This window comes from Amorphotheca resinae, assembly GCF_003019875.1.
Source record: "Amorphotheca resinae ATCC 22711 unplaced genomic scaffold M430scaffold_3, whole genome shotgun sequence".
Classification (NCBI taxonomy): Eukaryota; Fungi; Ascomycota; class Leotiomycetes; order Helotiales; family Amorphothecaceae; genus Amorphotheca; species Amorphotheca resinae.
The window spans coordinates 263958-279575 of record NW_020194473.1 but is presented as its reverse complement, the minus strand read 5'-3'; the positions used below and the strand labels follow the sequence as shown (position 1 = coordinate 279575).

Here is a 15618-nt window from a genome sequence, read left to right as displayed (position 1 = left end):
TACTATTGGCTTCTCGATAACTTATCTGCATCAATAATACCTGTGTTTATAGAAACATCATCTTGTCGATTTAAATAAGTCATGTACCATACGTTCACCTAACTTAGATATCCCCCGATTTCACGCTTCCTCTTTATCGATTTCCGGGTTTTGAGTACGCATAGAGAGAGTAACACGCATGGATTAATTCCTACACAGGACTTACAGTACTCCTCAAGAAATCACTCCTCTTACTTTAGATCCATCAGAGTCTTGTTAAAAGTATATCTCTCACGTATAGATTTGCTCGTCAATATATGTTAAACCGATTCTTTATTTTCCTGAATAACTACCTCCCAAAAATTTCAAGATGAAAATATGAAAAGAAGAGAGATTCTCACTATACCTTAAACCACCTACCTACCTTACCTTTCCACCACCCAAACAATCCAAATAAAGCCCATACACACATAAAATCCCCAAAGCACGCTCTCCCAAAGCAATCCCAACACCAACATTAGCACCGCCGCGCCCCAACTCCAACTCCAACCCCCGCACAACCGATTCAAAGGAGGAGCTCCCGAATCTCTAATTTCCGGATCTGGGAATTCTTCATTTAGTACTGCAGTGATGTATTCAGATTCTGGATCTGCGGGGACGGGTTTTGGTGTGGGGAGTAGTGGTAGTGGTGGTTGTGGTGCGGGGGGTAGATGATGGAGGGACGGGGATTGCCATATGAGACGGCGGAGTTGCGTGTTGACTTCGTTTTGTTTTTCGATTCGGGAGCGGATGGTTGGGGAGGTGGGATATTGAAAGGGAAGACGGGGTGGGGGATGATCGAGCGTCCCGTTTGTGAGGTTGATGTTTGAATTCATTTTTTTGATGATGGTTTGGTTGTCTTCAGATATGGATGGATTGGAGGATGGATTTTTGTGGTATGTATGAATGTGTTGATATATATGTAGGTTTGAATGATGGTGTTTTGCAATGAGATTGAAGTCTCTGTGAGGTATATATATATACTGCAGAACAATAGCTGTTCTGAAATGACAGACCTTTTTGAAATAAAGTGTGAAGAGCTTTGTTTAACCATTTCTAACAATGGACATTGTGAGTTCTACTAAGGCTTTATCGAGTCCAAAGAACTCGCACGTTGAGGAGTGCCGGTAATGGTATTGTTCACTGGACATTGCCATAGTCTCTTTGTTGCTCTTTCAAGAATTATAACTGAGAACAAAGAAAAAAGCAGAACAATAATCGCGCAACGCGCAACGCGACGATACAAAAAAATCCTTATATAAACTCCTATTCTTCTTCTTCTTCCGCGATTTCTCTTTTCACTCTTCACTTTCTATACGCATATAACCATCATCGATTCATTCCATCCTTATCCCGCGAAACCCCAGACAAGATGTGCAAATATATCATAACAAACTTCAGCTGCGACCACATGACCGTCGAACACCTACCCTGCGCACTCAAAACCAGCGAGTTCCCCCATTTCCGGCAATGCAAAATCGGAGAAGAGAACCGGACCTCTCATACCATTTGTGGTGAATGCAGACGTGAACGAGTAGATGTCAGGAGACAGCCAAAGCACCACAATCTTAGAAGCGCATTTACTTTGAAGAGCAAATCGCTCGGCATGAGAAATCTATTCCATCTCCCAAGGCGCCGCCGGCCGGTCGCCCAGCATCTGGATGGTGAGCGCTTTTCGGATAAGGAGGTGGTGGAATCCCAAGGTTTGCAAGCAGCGGTTCGCGGTCCCATAGCATCATCAGACTCGGTTGTCAACCATGAAGTAAGTAGAGGTCTCAGTATCTCATATCGGCTGCCGAAAAGATGAGGAAGAGGATGAGGAAGAAGTCTTCCTCGACCACAATCCGTGGTGTTATAATTTATACAGAAGCTGATTCGAAAAGAAACCAAAGGCAACGCCACCCATCGCAAGCCACGAGGGAGGCAGACAATCAAGTCGTCGCCCACCCACCACCCTAGACCAAGGAGCAGGCCTCACTTGTAATCACAGGGAAGGGAGATATAAAGAGAGCCGAATCACAGCGAAAAACCTTTACGGCGATCCCTCGAATTTTTCGGAAAGACGAACGATAACGGAGCGACAAGAGAGCGAGCTCTTTTTTACTCATGAACGAACAATCGACAGAGGAGATTCCACAACCGTGATGAATCCAGGTGAGCACCCCCGCATCCTAGTCGCCGGTCGACAAGATACAACCTTCAAGGTAGCACGCGTGGCACAAGTCCCGACCCACTGCAGCTACCGGCGCATAGGTGAACCAAAGCGCAAAGCGCCACGACCAAGCGACAGAGACCCGTTGAGCACTCTAGATGATCCAGGAGAATGGGAATTTTGGGAGATCCCTGACACGACGCTGCCTGAAGAAGTTCAGGTAGTGCAGGCCGCTGCGGAACCCCAGGAGTCGACGACGCAGGCGTCGGATAAGACATCGTCATTCCCTGAGGACCCTGGGATAATATCCGGCAAAAAGGAACCAACTCTGGCGTCAAATATCGAGGTGAGTACAGAGGTAAGTGAACCCTGTGAGCTGAAGGTCTCAAACAGGGAGGTAATATCATTTCAGCTGCTTCCAAGCATCCGCAGCATCCCGCCTTTGAACTTTCAGGGGACAGTACTTGAAGGAATCAAAGGGGTTGAGAAGATCACTACTCGAATTCGGAAAAAAGAGAAAAAAATAAGCTATGAAGGTGGGTAGCCATATGAGATGGCTGCTTGATTTAAGGAGAACTCATGAAAAGAGGGTTAGTAGGCGTCTTGGTGATCTCACAATGATCCATCCCTGGTGGATGGAATTTACCTTAATACAGTGCAGTCAGGATGGTCGGCTTTTGGAATTAATGCAAATTCGAATTTCCCCACAATCGTACAAGCCCGTGAACGCCCTATATTGTGACAAGATGACCTGATATTTCCAATACATCCCTCTTTTTATTATCGGGCTCCAGAGGGACTGCATCCGCTGTCCTTAACCATTCGCCATTGAAGGCGTTTATAAGCCAATTTGTTAATTCTATTAAAACTGTTAGCACTCTCAGCTTCTCGAATCGGGAAGGAAAAACTCACTATCGTACACAATTCTATTCGCATTATGGAAGTAAATTCCATGATCGCTATCCGGGAAAACATGGACATCATAATTCTCGACGCCCGCTAGATCCAGTTTATCTAACAGCGTCAGGGAGTTTTGCATGTGCACATTATCATCTGCAACGCCGTGCATTATCAAAAATCTGACGTTCTGCTGTAACGCGGTCACGTTGCTTATACTTGAATTATCATATCCGCCTGGGTTGTGCTGGGGCGTGTGCATGTAGCGTTCCGTATAGATGGAGTCGTAAAAGCGCCAGTCTGTCACAGGAGCAACGGCCATACCATAAGAAAACGTCTGCCCGGCATCTTGCTCGAGCGTCTTCAATGTCATGAAGCCGCCATAGGACCAACCCCATATGGCTAGCCTCGACGGATCAACGTATTTTTTCTGAGCCCAGATCTTGGCAGTGGCAATCTGATCATAAGCCTCATAGTATCCTATGTTTCCACGGATGATCGTGCGAGCCTTTCGTCCAATGTATCCTGTGCCACGACCGTCAACGGTCACAACAATGTAGCCAAGATTTGCAGCGACGTAGGCTTGGAAATCCACTCCAAAGCTTTTTGAGACGGTCTGCGATCCAGGCCCTCCGTAGAGGTGGAACAAGACCGGATACTTTTTCTTCTCATTGAAGTGAGGTGGACGGCGTTCGACGACTTGTAGCTCATATCCATCGACGTTCACAGTAGAGTATATTTTAATAGGAAGTTCGTGTTTCTTCGCCATATCTGCTAATTTCTCGTTCTCTTCGATGACATCTTCGTAACTGTCGGTGTTGCTTGGTGTACTTATCACCTTTTGCCATGGGATGTTTGGTCCATCGTAGCTCACAAGCGCATAGCCTGCCCCACTAGAGAAGGAAACACTGTAGTATCCTTCCTTGCTAGTGTCCGTGAGTGGTTGAAGGTTTGTCCCATTCAAGTTCACACTGTATACTTGTCGTTGAATAGGGGACTCTTTCGTGGAGACAAAGTAGACCAGGTTATTCTTCAGGTCAACTGCAGATGGCGCATCCACAACCTCCCAATCCCCAGAAGTCACCATGATTGGATCTGGATTATCCAGTGGGGTAAAGTAGCCAAGATGGTCGTTATTGTCATGAATAATGGTATCAATATAGCCATCGTGAGGCCGGCCATTGGAGGGATCGGCAGGAATGTATCGTGTGTTCTGGGTAACCTCGAACCAACCGCCATCGAGCTCCTGTACATTTTCATTTCGAACAGTTTTGCCCGTCCTTGTCGTCACATCAACCAGAACAACGCGCAACACGTCGCTTTCTCTGTTGGTTTCGCGAATGAGGACCTTACCAGTCGAGCCCGCCCAAACGACCTCGGTGATGAGCAAGTCATCAGGCTCAAATCCACCGGCAATATCTACCTCGAAAACATCGCCTTTTGTGATATCATAGAACAGTAGATCTACTGTTGGGTTTGGCGCCCCAGCTTTTGGATACTTGATCTGTCTAACTTCCGGATAGTTCTCTTCGCCTGGAAGGGGTTTCACTCCACTAGGCCTGGATACGAAGTACTGTATCGGATATTCTGGTACCTCGGATTCGTTCGTTCGAAGGAAAGCAACATATTTACCATCCTCAGCCCACCAAGTGGCACTATTCGCGCTGAAGACTTCCTCCTCGTATACCCAGTCAGGCACGCCGTAAAAGTAATTCGGTCCACCGTCAGTTGTTATCTGTGTGACGGTCGAGGAAGATAATTTCCGTAGAAACAGGTTGTTGTCTCTCGTAAATATAATAGCGTCGCTCTGCGGACTCCAACTAGCCAATTGTATCCTCCCGTTCTTGTCTGCAGGGTCCAACGGCTGCGCAGTCTGGGTGTCAACATCAAAAACCCAATACCTCGCATAGAAGGAATGTCTCCAGTTAGACTGCATATCTGTTGCAATAAGAACCTTCTTTAGGTCCTTGCTGGGAAACACCCTATGGGGCATGAGTGACTCGTTTTCGTATGTAAAGTAGCCATTCTTCATCAAAGTCTCCGATGAAAGGGGAGCGCCTTCACCAGCTTTGCCTGCTCTGATATCTTTCACCACGAGATAGTCATCATTCCTTGACACACCTCGCTCGAGCAGCAACCCATCCTCGCCATGGGCGCCCTCAATCCAGCTTATGGCCTGCTTATTTGCTCGCCATTGTCCGCTTAGAACCTGATCCAGTGTAACCTTCTTCCCGTTCCCGCGGGATGCTGTCGCAGCAGGATCGTGGGGTATCGATGAGGAATGCCGATATGATTGATTCCATAAGAACAGACCGAACGCCAGTACCCATGCGCCGATGAAGAGTCCCCCAACTACCCAGATCAGTCGTCGAAATCTGCGATCCGTAGTCTTCCCAGCAGTGCCATTATGAATGAAGGGGCCATTTTCAAGATCCTCCTTATCTTCATCCTCGAGCGAGACATTTGCGTGTTCGTCATCTGCGTAAGGTACAGAGTCGCCTCTTGCAGAGTACCTCACGGTGCCCATCTTGTTGTGCCCGTCCAACTGCTTTCTGTCTTCTGCCTCCGCTCGTTCGCCAATGCGCTCGAATACCAGACTCGTAGTTGAAGCTTCAGATATAGATTCCTCTGATTGCCGGCCTTGTTCCTCCTGCTCAATTGGCAGTAACTGGGAGGCTTCCTCGCCGTGCCCGGCCATATTATGAGACAGTTGGTGTCAATGATGCAATCGCTGCCAATGAAAGTCTGAAGATGTAGTTTGTTTCAATGGAGAGATGGCATAGCTTTTTTGCGAGGAAAGTCGTGGTATTAGTTCACAGGCCTGCTGTATGTTGTCAATTTATTGATTTATTGAGCGCCTCTTTCGGACATTCCTTGTAAGCACGAATCGTCGTCTTTGTTCTCCCGTGTCTTTACCCTGTACCTAAGCGACCACTCCTGCGCTTATCATCACGGGTTCGGGAAATACAGCTAACCCCACGACAACTGTGATCGTCAACCATCAGCCCGAGATGGCGTCAGCCAACACAGGCCAAGAGACTATGTTTGTCGTGGGATTCAAAACCCCGTATACGAGCTGGTTAAAATGGGAGAAGGGTAGCAAACCCTTTTCAAACGGTGAGAAGCCAATATCCTCATCGTCTTTTCTTGCAGGCTCGCTCTCCAGAACTGGTTTAAGGCTGGAATCTATGAGTTCTTTCAATATATCGAAGTCGATGCCATCGGCCAGCATCCGTAATGGCACCACATAAAGCATACACTATTGTGACAAGCAACATATCCCGCACCAAAGCCGAGGCGACTGAAGTCAGCTCCTCGAGGCCTACCTTCGAGTTCGAATTCTCCTTTTTCATTAAGGACCTGTTCAGCAAGAACAAGCAACACAGCATCGTAATGCGCCAAGTCAAATCCTCTTCCGAGTCCAACTCCTCAATAATAGGAGTCTGCGACTTGGACCTGGTCCAATCGGGGTCGAAACCCATCCACATCTGTTTTGGCGACCCAGACTCCTCGCCCAACAACGTGGTATGGGAGTCGCTGAGTTGCCCGGGCAAGTTCAATGCAAAGGCTTATGAGCTAAATATAGAGTTAGAGAATGGAGCGAGGAAGGTGTTTGGTTGGAAGAGGACGCATGATGTTGAGGGTGTGAGCCTGGCGACTAAGAAGGCGGATTGGTTGAATTTTAAGATGGTGGAGAGCGAGAGCGGGAGGGTAGTTGCGAGATTTGTGCATCATCCTTGGTATGGGAAGAAGAGGGGTGTTTTTGAGATTGAGGAGTTTGAGGAGGCGGGGAAGGACTGGGATAGAATTGTTGTTTTGAGTGGGATGGCTGTGGTGGAGTATACGCGGAAGGTTAGTGGGTGGTCTTGGTGAAGGTATATTTGACCTCGAAGCATCTCTAGACCTATCTCTGCCTAAGAACCAAGATCAGTTTTGATGGAATTGTTCGAAAGGCTTTTGACAGGAGCATCTGTGTTCATTCATGCTATCCTTCCTCCTGTACATCATTATAGCTTAGGAGCAGACTCCCCAAGAAGATTCTTGAAAGCAACATAGACTTCCTCAGTCAGGTCGCTTGCCTGCATACTCCTCCCCTTCTTTGCGAAAGCCAGCCTCGAGCATTCCTATCCTGTCAGTGACGCAGACCAAAGGGCAGAAGGGATAACCCACTCTTGTTATTGCACTTCCACCAAAAGCTGCCAGAGCCAGCAATTCAACCGAATCCAAATCACCCTCGTGTTCCCAAAGTTTGTCCAAATACGCCTTTCTCCACGCGAGGAACGTTGCCAAAGTCCCGGTCAACGTATCCCCTTGACCACCACTTCTCTTCAGTCCACCTTGTATGTCACATACATAGGTGTTGTCCCCATTAGAAATATAATCATTCGGCCCCTTTTGTATGATGGTGACACCCCCAAACGCCTTCGATAACTTCTCTACCGCACTCCCTTCTTTGAGTCCTTGAGTATCAATGCCCTTACTTTTGCATAATCGCCCAAATTCCACGACGTTTGGTGTTAGTATGCACTCCTTGTACCCTTGTACCAACTCTGGCCGTGTCTGTGCAAGGTTCAATCCATCCGCATCCAGCACGAATGGCACGTTCTGCTTCCTAGCAGCTTCAAGAACCTTTGCACAAGTATCATGCATCAACTTATCCCGTCCCAAACCAGGCCCAACCACTAATACATGTAATCGAGGCAACATGTCGATGACATTTTTCGCAATCGACGAGGCGGATTCCAGGGTGCCGGCGTGGGAGGATTGTCGCATCAAAGGATGAACCATGAGGTTCGGGGAGTAGGTCTTAATGACCTGGGCGGCTTGAGGTTCGCAGATAACATGGCTCTAGTATATGTCAGTTCGAGAGCCCAGGAGGGGTCATGGCAGAGGCGGGGCATCTGTACCATGTCTGCGCCCAGTTTGGCGCTGGCCATTGCTGAGAAGTACGGTGCTCCCGTATAATCTTCACTCCCTCCAATGACTGCAACCCTACCCATTTGTCCTGAGCTCAGTTAGATCAAGCCGGAGATCTCTGCTGTTGCGCGGGATACCCTTGTGGAATTTCTCCAGCATTGGAGGGACCATCTTCCTGACCTTCATCAGGATTTCTTTGCTTGCGCGAGACATTGTGGGCGATTCCTCGGACATTGGAGCTTGGTAGAATATCAGGATAATAGGGTATCGTGTGTAGAAGGCTGAACTCTTATACTGATGATTGATGTTCAAGGAATGGAATGATGTCACCCGCCGTTTTCCAAGCGATATATGCGTCGACGCGTGACATCAGACTTTCTATATCGGATGGAAGACATACTCTTGGGGCCTGTACAGATACATATACCCACAGTGGGCACCAGTTTCGTTGGATCTCTTTGATCTCATCTAATCAAAAGCCTGTCCACATATGCGGAGAACCATGAGGGTAACAAACATGCCTATATATGTCCTGGCGGTCTCGAGCGGCAGGCCTAAAGCTTAAGCGATACACACCAGAATCCCTATTCGACACCTGGATACTTCCTCTGCCCTACAATACCTGTCAAGAGTCGACCAGAACCAAAAGAAAGCCACTTTACGGAGTGCCGTTAAGAAGAATATGGTCAGAGTAAAGACACTTGGGATAGCAAATATCAAGGTCCTAGTGGGGACAGTCAAAGTCTGATATGTACAGTACAACTTTTCAGCTTCTCTCATGATCTGTTCTCGGCCCCAAAGGCTTCGAGAGCTCTCTCTATCTCTCTACCTGGCTTGTTTCTACTATGGAAGTCTCTTTTCTATTTCCGCCCCGGATTTAACCTTCCTCTTGTCCAAAGATCCTTTCTTCCATGGCAATTTCAGAATCGAGACCTTATCAGGTCGTCCTCGGCAATAGTTTGTCTTCAGTTGAGCGAATCATAACACTGCCCGCAATGTGGGGTAGAGGGGTTGAATGGGTGAATTGGTCCCGAATTGGTCAACTCTAGATGGCGAAAGACCCCGGAATTCCATATCACCGCGAACTCTACCCCCATTATCTCTCATAACCCCTCACTTGTCATGAGTTTAGTGTGCAATAAATACGGAGTGGAGCCTCCGGAGAGGAACTTCTCTTCTTCCTTCCTGGTTTCAAGGATCTGCTAGTATATCATTTCCAGATTTATATTCAACCCTGAAGAACACAAGTCACCGCAAGTGCATCTACAATGGCTAGCAATGGCAAATCAACAGCAGTCACGAGAGACTACGGCAAAAGAACTGCAATCGTAACTGGGTCTGCTAGAGGAATGTGTGTTCCCCATCCCCTTCCTTCCCACATGAAAACTAGCTCACCCAGAGACCAGAGGAAAAGCCATCGCCATCCGACTAGCAGAAGATGGGTTCGATGTCTGCATAAATGACATCGCAGCCAACAAGGCCGGCATTGAAGAAGCAAGTCTCTATTCCTGTCACCCGGCCGCCCCTGAGAATTGAACCTATCTAACAAGGCCTCTCAGGTCGTCAAGGAAATCGAAGCTCTAGGCCGCTCTGCATACGGCCACGTCGCTGACGTTTCCATACGCTCTGAAGTCGAAGCTCTGATTGAGGCTTCTGTCCAGAACCTGGGCAACCTCGACGTCATGGTCGCGAACGCGGGGATAGCGCAAGTAAAAGCCCTGCTTGATCTATCGGATGAGGATGTCAGGCGCATGTTCGACGTCAACGTACTCGGGGTTTTTAATTGCTACAGCGCTGCCGCCAAGCAGATGATCAAGCAGGGTGGTGGTGGAAAGATCATCGGTGCTGCTAGGCTCGTGCCCCCCTTTCCAAACTAAAGACTACTCTGATTAATTGAATGAGCTAGTATCGTGGCATTCAAACCCTTCGCATTGCTTTCCCATTATTCGGCTTCGAAATTCGCCGTCAGAGGGTTTACGCAAGCTTTTGCTATGGAATTGGCAGAGCATAAGATCACCGTCAATGGTTACGCACCTGGGATCGTCGGCACTGCGATGTGGGACCTTATTGACGAGGAGCTCGGGAAGAAGAATGGCTCTAACAAAGGAGAGACGATCAAAAAATACTCCGATGATCTAATTGCACTAGGACGGACGAGCGTCCCGGAGGATGTTGCCAAGTGTGTGAGTTATCTAGCCAGTCCGGATAGTGATTACATGACTGGACAGACATTGGTGATTGACGGTGGGATTGTTTTCAATTAGCAGTTATTACATGTTCTTCATTGCTTATTATAAAGTAACCTTGTTGCGTAAACACCTCATTTAAACACATCTCTTGTTCATGACATTGTCACTCGAAGCATCACTAATGGGCAAGGAAACCCAACACCAAATCCCCCCTACAAAATCAGCATAACCCAAGATTACTTACAAGTCTTATTATCCCCTTCACAAGTGTAATCACTGAAGAAGCCTTCTGCTTCACTTCTGGCTATTGACGCTCGGGGCCTAGCTCGGTATATTTTTCAAAACCCAGCGTTCGAGCCATTCGGTTCGTGTCTTGAGGACTTATTAGAGAAAAACATCTGGATACTTTCTATCAACGGATTACCTATATGAAGGAGATGAATCACTGAGCATCAGCAGTGACATAGAACAAGGCGGGAGTAGCAATTACGCCAATCTTTGAGATGCACTGTGAAGGACCCATCCATCTCGAGAATCAACATAAAATGAACAACTGCTTCAGATAAGAGTTGACATAGGAAGAAATAAGGTCGGTTGTTATAGTGTCACGAATAAAACCCGGGAATCGAAACAAAATAGTTTGAATCGATTCCTTGGATTTGCCTACCTTAGGTACTGTATGAAAAGAAACATGATAAATCTCGAAAGGTCTTATCACTAGTTCATACCTATGTATATCTAGAATATAATTATTGCTCAAATAAGACATCTACAAATGAGGAAATCAGGAAATAATCGAGAAAATCTGGAAGATGGAAGATTCGGATGAAAGAGTGCTGCGATGTAATCATGTAGCTGGATGAAAACTCTGGAACTTTTCGGTCTTGATTTGCTGTTTTGATATGATTAAAGGAATCGAAATGACCTTTACTCATTTAAATAAGAATGAAAAAAAAATGTTAGGTCGTTAGAAGAGAGATGCGTGAATGATAGGTAGAGTAGAGTAGTACAGTTTCTCTAGACGAAGTAAATCATCAATCCAAAATACATCTCCCAATCAATCCCTTTTCTCCTTAGTCGACATCTTTATCTACCTGCACACACACAGCCAGAACCCGCTACCAAAAAATAGTAACCCTATACACACATATGTGCAAGTTCGAGGAATTCAAGAACGAGGACAGGATGGGATGTAGGATGATGAGAAGGCAGGAGATCGAGTCAAGATATATTGTAAACTAGGTAGAGGAGGTATAGTATATGGGTTAAAAATAAGAATCTCGAACATCATCAGATTGGACAGATGGCCGAGCTGGTTATGGCGCCAGGTTAAGGTTTCCTTAGCATACAGTTTCCTGGTCACGAAAGTGGCGTGGGTTCGAGTCCCACTCTGTTCATTTCTCTTTTTTTTGCTTTTTTTTTGCTTTCTTGCTTTTTTATTTTTGTTGATTCTTGATTGATATTTGTATTTTTGGGGGATGATCTTGGATTTTAATTTTGAATTCAATAGAAGGCTTTTTTGGGGAGTGCTTTTTTTGTGTGTGCGTGTTCGGGTTTGGTTGGCAGATTACATAATCTCGATGTGAACACGCCGGTAACTTCATTTTTTGCATTTTCTTGACAACCATCTCTCTCTCGGCATATGTCCACCTACAAACGTGAGTCTTGAAGAGGCGGGCGCGCAGACGTCGTTTCTAACTGCCTATACGTGCTGGGTTATGCAGACAGTAGTACTGTAAGTTCATCAGAAGTTCACCATGTGAAAGCATATTCAGGGACAAGAGAGCTTCATGCCATCGTTTTTATTCTGTAAAGCAAACCGTGGAGGAATCACCGGGCAGAAAGTCTTCGCTCATTAAACCATGGTGTCCCACTGTCATAAACGCAACTTCCTTCACTCCTACTAGAAGACCCAGACTTCTGATCCATCCCCATCCATCTCAAGTCTTTCTAGCAGCAAATCATCCTCATACATGCATGATGGCGCCAGACCCCAGGAGTTGCCAGTCCGCACACTCACAACTTGGCCTTCTTTGCCATTGGCATCTCAACATCCTGATCATCATCCTCCTCCCTAGCTCTCTTGGCCGGGCCACCCGCCTCCAGCAACTCGATGAACGAATCCTCGTCGAGCGTGCTAAGGCCCAGCTCCTCGGTTTTGCCCATCTTGGCGGGTCCAGCATTGTGGCCAACGAGCACGTAGCTTGTGTTCTTGCTGAGGTTTGCCACCAGCTTTCCGCCGTAGGCAGTGATTAATTGCTCTGTGTTCTTGCGGCCAAGGGTTCGCGGGACACCAGTGACCAGGATGGAGAGGCCAGAGAGCGCGGTGCCGGTGCCAGCGAGGAGGAGCTTGACGTTGTCAGGGAGCTGTTGGGCTTTGGCGGCGGCGGCTTTGGTGATCTTTGGGGCGGGAGTGGAGTTGGAAGGCCCGGCTTCAGCTTCGTCCTTGGTGGAGTTCTTGCCTTTCTTCGCGGTCTTGACTTTGCCTTTGGCCTCATCCTTGTCGTTGTCGCCTTCTCCAGCATCATCCTCTTCATCCTTGGCGTTCTTTCCCTTCTTTGGAGCCTTGGCCTTGAGAGCCTCAGCTTCATCCTTGTCATCGTGGTCTCCGTCCTCATTGTCATCCTTTCCCTTCTTCGTAGCCTTGGCCTTGGGAGCCTTAGCTTCATCCTTGTCCTCGTTGCCCTTCTTGACAGCCTTGGCTTTAGGTGCATTCTTGGCTTCTTCCTCCTTAAGCACAACAGTTCCTCCAACCAACTCATGAGTCTCGATCTTCACGGCGGCAGAGCCAGATGCGACCTTCAAGGCCTGAGCACGCTCTCTGGCGGGGTCGAAAGTAGCAAAGACAAAGAGATTCTCGTTGTCACGTTTGACAACGTAGACGTTAGGTCCCACAACAGGCAGCTTCGACTTGGGAGGCATGGTTGCGACAGGGGTGGTTGTGTTGATGGTTCTTTTGTGAGTGTGTTGTACGCTGTGTGCTTGCTCTGGATCTTCAAAGAAGTTTCCCAGAGTGGCAGAACAGAGGTTTGTGTTAGGTTGTGTTTGTTGCAATTCTGTGCAAGTTGCTTTTGATCTGAAGTTGCGACGAGTGAGCAACCAAATGAATGTAGAGGAGACTTGGTTGTTGTTGTGCGGGATCATAGATCTGAGGAAAGGTGATTGAGTGGCTGTTTATTTTCTTGTGGCTCAGCCTTGTCTACCATAAACAAGGCTGGGGAGACGCAATTTACCCGAAAAAAATGAGATAGGGGTTCACGGGAAAAACACGAATCCACGTGCTGTTACTCGCCAAGTCTACCTTACCTACAGCATCTATCTAGTATGTTTTCTCTCAGGTTCCCGCATATAATAAACTGTCTTTCACTATCACGACTGATCTGGGTGACAATCTGAGATGATAGTGAAGATCAATGGCCATGGGCAACAAGTTCTATGTCTATAGAGGCGAATCTAACTGTCTCTTTGTGTACGGCAAGCTGGTCATCCTTGCATCTTATTGTTTGCTGCAAAAATACTTCCTATATAAGCCTTTCGCTGACATTTACCCAGTCTCCCAGCTACAGACCAGATCACTAAGGTACAGCAGAGTACAGCACAAGTATCTACTCTGATGGGAATCAATCATCATCAAGTCCTAACGCCTGTCTTCTCGTCGGTGCGTCAGCAATGAAATATGGCTTCTCTGCCAAAGAAGTAACACGCGTGCCGTGGCGCGGCTCATTGCCTTCATAATCCCAAGACGCATTGTGGATCGTGATGCGGTTATCCCACAGAGCGCTTGTTCTCGGCGTCCACTTGAAACGGACCTGAATATCAACGTTCTTCTCATACACATCGAAGAGATATCCGAGGATCAGATCACTCTCGGCCTTGTCGAGTCCGACGATGGCTTTGGTCATGGCCCGGTTCACGTATAGCGATTTCCAACCCGTGGCGGGGTGGACCCGCACGATGGGGTGAACGCGCTCGATGTGCTTCGGCCCCGCGTTGGGGTCGTTGCGGTCGAGGTACGTGTGGGCGCTGATGAAGATAGCTTCTTTCCCGTCGATCATCTTGCGGAACTCGGGGCTCAGCTTCGAGTAGGCAGCGTATCCGCTGGCCCATAGTGTGTCGCCTCCCGTCACCAGCGGCACAGTGTCATTGTGCAAGTGTGTAATGCCTGCGGGGTGCTTCTCGTGCACAAGATCCCTGGGTTGAAGTCAGCCGTGCAGGATAATGGGAGGTAGGGTCGCCTTACGAGTGCCACCTGGACGCTCCACCAGGCTGTCTGAACGAGGCCTTCCTCTCAGTGGCCTGCAGTGCGGGCCAGATGATGGTCACGCCCGGGACCCCTGGGACATGTGGCACTTGAGGCTGCAACCCATCAGCAGGAACTCGACGCTCTGGAGAATCAACATACATGAACCTCGACCTCGCCATAATACTCGCCCAGCTTCTTCTGCTCCTGGGGCGTGATATCCTGATCGCGGAAGAAGACCACCGAGCGCTCGGCAATCAGCAGCGCCAGCTCGTCCTTCTGCTGATCCGTCAGTTGGTTGAGCTGCAGGCCCACGATCTCGGTGCCGATGTGCGAGGTCAGATGGATGACCTCCTTGGCGGCCGACAGCAGGGCGCTCTTGGACTTGTCGGCGCGCGCGCCGACCTCGACGTGCTCGCGGTCCACGTTACGGATGTTAAAGGCATCGTCGAGGAAGAGCGGCTTGGCGGGACGCTCGGGATAGCCGTTGCTCAGATCGATGCCGGCTTTCTCGAGACGGGCGCGCGTGGAGGGCGGGATGGGGAGGGTGTCCTTCTTCTGAACGACATAATCCTTGATGGTGGGCACGATGGGCAATTCCGTTGCTGAAGGGGCCATCTTTTTCTTTCCTCCCGTCGATATGGGAATTATATACGTATATATGTGCGTATGTGTATATATATGTAGGTAGATATATAACAATAATTCTATAAAAATCTCTATAGTCTCTTCAAGGATCGAAACCGACGAAAGAAAACTCCGTGGAGATCTCAGAACCCCTCTCAATTCCCACGGGGAAAACCTGAGTTCTTATCTTACGATCCCCAGTTCCCCCACGCCATCCCCTCCTCTGATTTCTCATCCAGAAAGTCGCGTTGTTGTTGGAGGGGCCCGCGCGGCAGAGAGATGAGCAAGAAGGAGGGGGGGATGGCGTGCTTTACAGAGATCTGATTCGTTCACGTAGCGGTCTTGAGGCTCTCTTTGATAAGGGACATGATAGATGTACCTTACCTAGGTAGCTTTTGGATCGCGAAAACATATATGGATTAAGATATATAGATAGATATATTGAGACAAGTAAGGTAATCAATCCATGGCACTTATTCTTCTCTTTTGTGATGTAAGGTATGTCTGGATATAAGGTAAACATGGAGAGATGCTTAGGTAATCAATTAACCCATCATTCTCTACCAAGGTATCTATCT

General features: G+C 48.0%; 7 protein-coding genes across 7 annotated transcripts; 4 read left to right on the top strand and 3 right to left on the bottom strand.

Moving 5' to 3' along the window:
* Positions 1-1253: 1253 nt before the first annotated feature.
* M430DRAFT_56681 (hypothetical protein) lies at positions 1254-2735 on the top strand (the record flags this gene model as incomplete). The annotated part of the gene is made up of 4 exons (XM_024868625.1): positions 1254-1780; positions 1902-2172; positions 2272-2516; positions 2715-2735. Exons 1-4 carry the CDS (start codon positions 1391-1393, stop codon positions 2733-2735), a joined length of 927 nt encoding a protein of 308 aa, XP_024722840.1. The 5' UTR covers positions 1254-1390.
* Positions 2736-2901: 166 nt separating this feature from the next.
* M430DRAFT_135068 (hypothetical protein) lies at positions 2902-5933 on the bottom strand (the record flags this gene model as incomplete). The annotated part of the gene is made up of 2 exons (XM_024862391.1): positions 3083-5933; positions 2902-3029 (listed from the first exon to the last, which is right to left on the bottom strand). The coding sequence occupies exons 1-2, from the start codon at positions 5763-5765 to the stop codon at positions 2902-2904; spliced, it is 2811 nt and encodes a 936-aa protein (XP_024722839.1). The 5' UTR covers positions 5766-5933.
* Positions 5934-6304: 371 nt separating this feature from the next.
* On the top strand, positions 6305-6940 carry M430DRAFT_25767 (hypothetical protein; the record flags this gene model as incomplete). The annotated part of the gene is made up of 1 exon (XM_024865293.1): positions 6305-6940. One exon carries the CDS (start codon positions 6305-6307, stop codon positions 6938-6940), a length of 636 nt encoding a protein of 211 aa, XP_024722838.1.
* Positions 6941-7007: 67 nt separating this feature from the next.
* On the bottom strand, positions 7008-8185 carry M430DRAFT_209662 (hypothetical protein). Its single transcript, XM_024864405.1, has 3 exons — positions 7975-8185; positions 7238-7915; positions 7008-7191 (listed from the first exon to the last, which is right to left on the bottom strand). The coding sequence occupies exons 1-3, from the start codon at positions 8065-8067 to the stop codon at positions 7075-7077; spliced, it is 888 nt and encodes a 295-aa protein (XP_024722837.1). The 5' UTR covers positions 8068-8185; the 3' UTR covers positions 7008-7074.
* A 943-nt stretch (positions 8186-9128) lies between these two features.
* M430DRAFT_56677 (hypothetical protein) lies at positions 9129-10251 on the top strand (the record flags this gene model as incomplete). Its single annotated transcript, XM_024868624.1, has 4 exons — positions 9129-9335; positions 9391-9478; positions 9544-9836; positions 9891-10251. The coding sequence occupies exons 1-4, from the start codon at positions 9253-9255 to the stop codon at positions 10246-10248; spliced, it is 822 nt and encodes a 273-aa protein (XP_024722836.1). The 5' UTR covers positions 9129-9252.
* Positions 10252-11871: 1620 nt separating this feature from the next.
* Positions 11872-13559, top strand: M430DRAFT_209639 (hypothetical protein). Its single transcript, XM_024864403.1, has 2 exons — positions 11872-11908; positions 12882-13559. Exons 1-2 carry the CDS (start codon positions 11892-11894, stop codon positions 13246-13248), a joined length of 384 nt encoding a protein of 127 aa, XP_024722835.1. The 5' UTR covers positions 11872-11891; the 3' UTR covers positions 13249-13559.
* Positions 13560-13793: 234 nt separating this feature from the next.
* M430DRAFT_25763 (hypothetical protein) lies at positions 13794-15031 on the bottom strand (the record flags this gene model as incomplete). The annotated part of the gene is made up of 3 exons (XM_024865292.1): positions 13794-14364; positions 14414-14529; positions 14576-15031. The coding sequence occupies 3 exons, from the start codon at positions 15029-15031 to the stop codon at positions 13794-13796; spliced, it is 1143 nt and encodes a 380-aa protein (XP_024722834.1).
* Positions 15032-15618: the final 587 nt, after the last annotated feature.

What these genes read in the sequence shown, in the direction of transcription:
- M430DRAFT_209662 (XM_024864405.1), bottom strand. Translation starts at nt 8,067, where the DNA reads ATGGGTAGGGTTGCAGTCATTGGAGGGAGTGAAGATTATACGGGAGCA. An exon ending in CCAAACTGGGCGCAGACATG is followed by an intron (nt 7,916 to 7,974) that starts GTACAGATGCCC and finishes GACATATACTAG; the next exon opens with AGCCATGTTATCTGCGAACC. An exon ending in GTGGAAGTGCAATAACAAGA is followed by an intron (nt 7,192 to 7,237) that starts GTGGGTTATCCC and finishes CTGACAGGATAG; the next exon opens with GAATGCTCGAGGCTGGCTTT.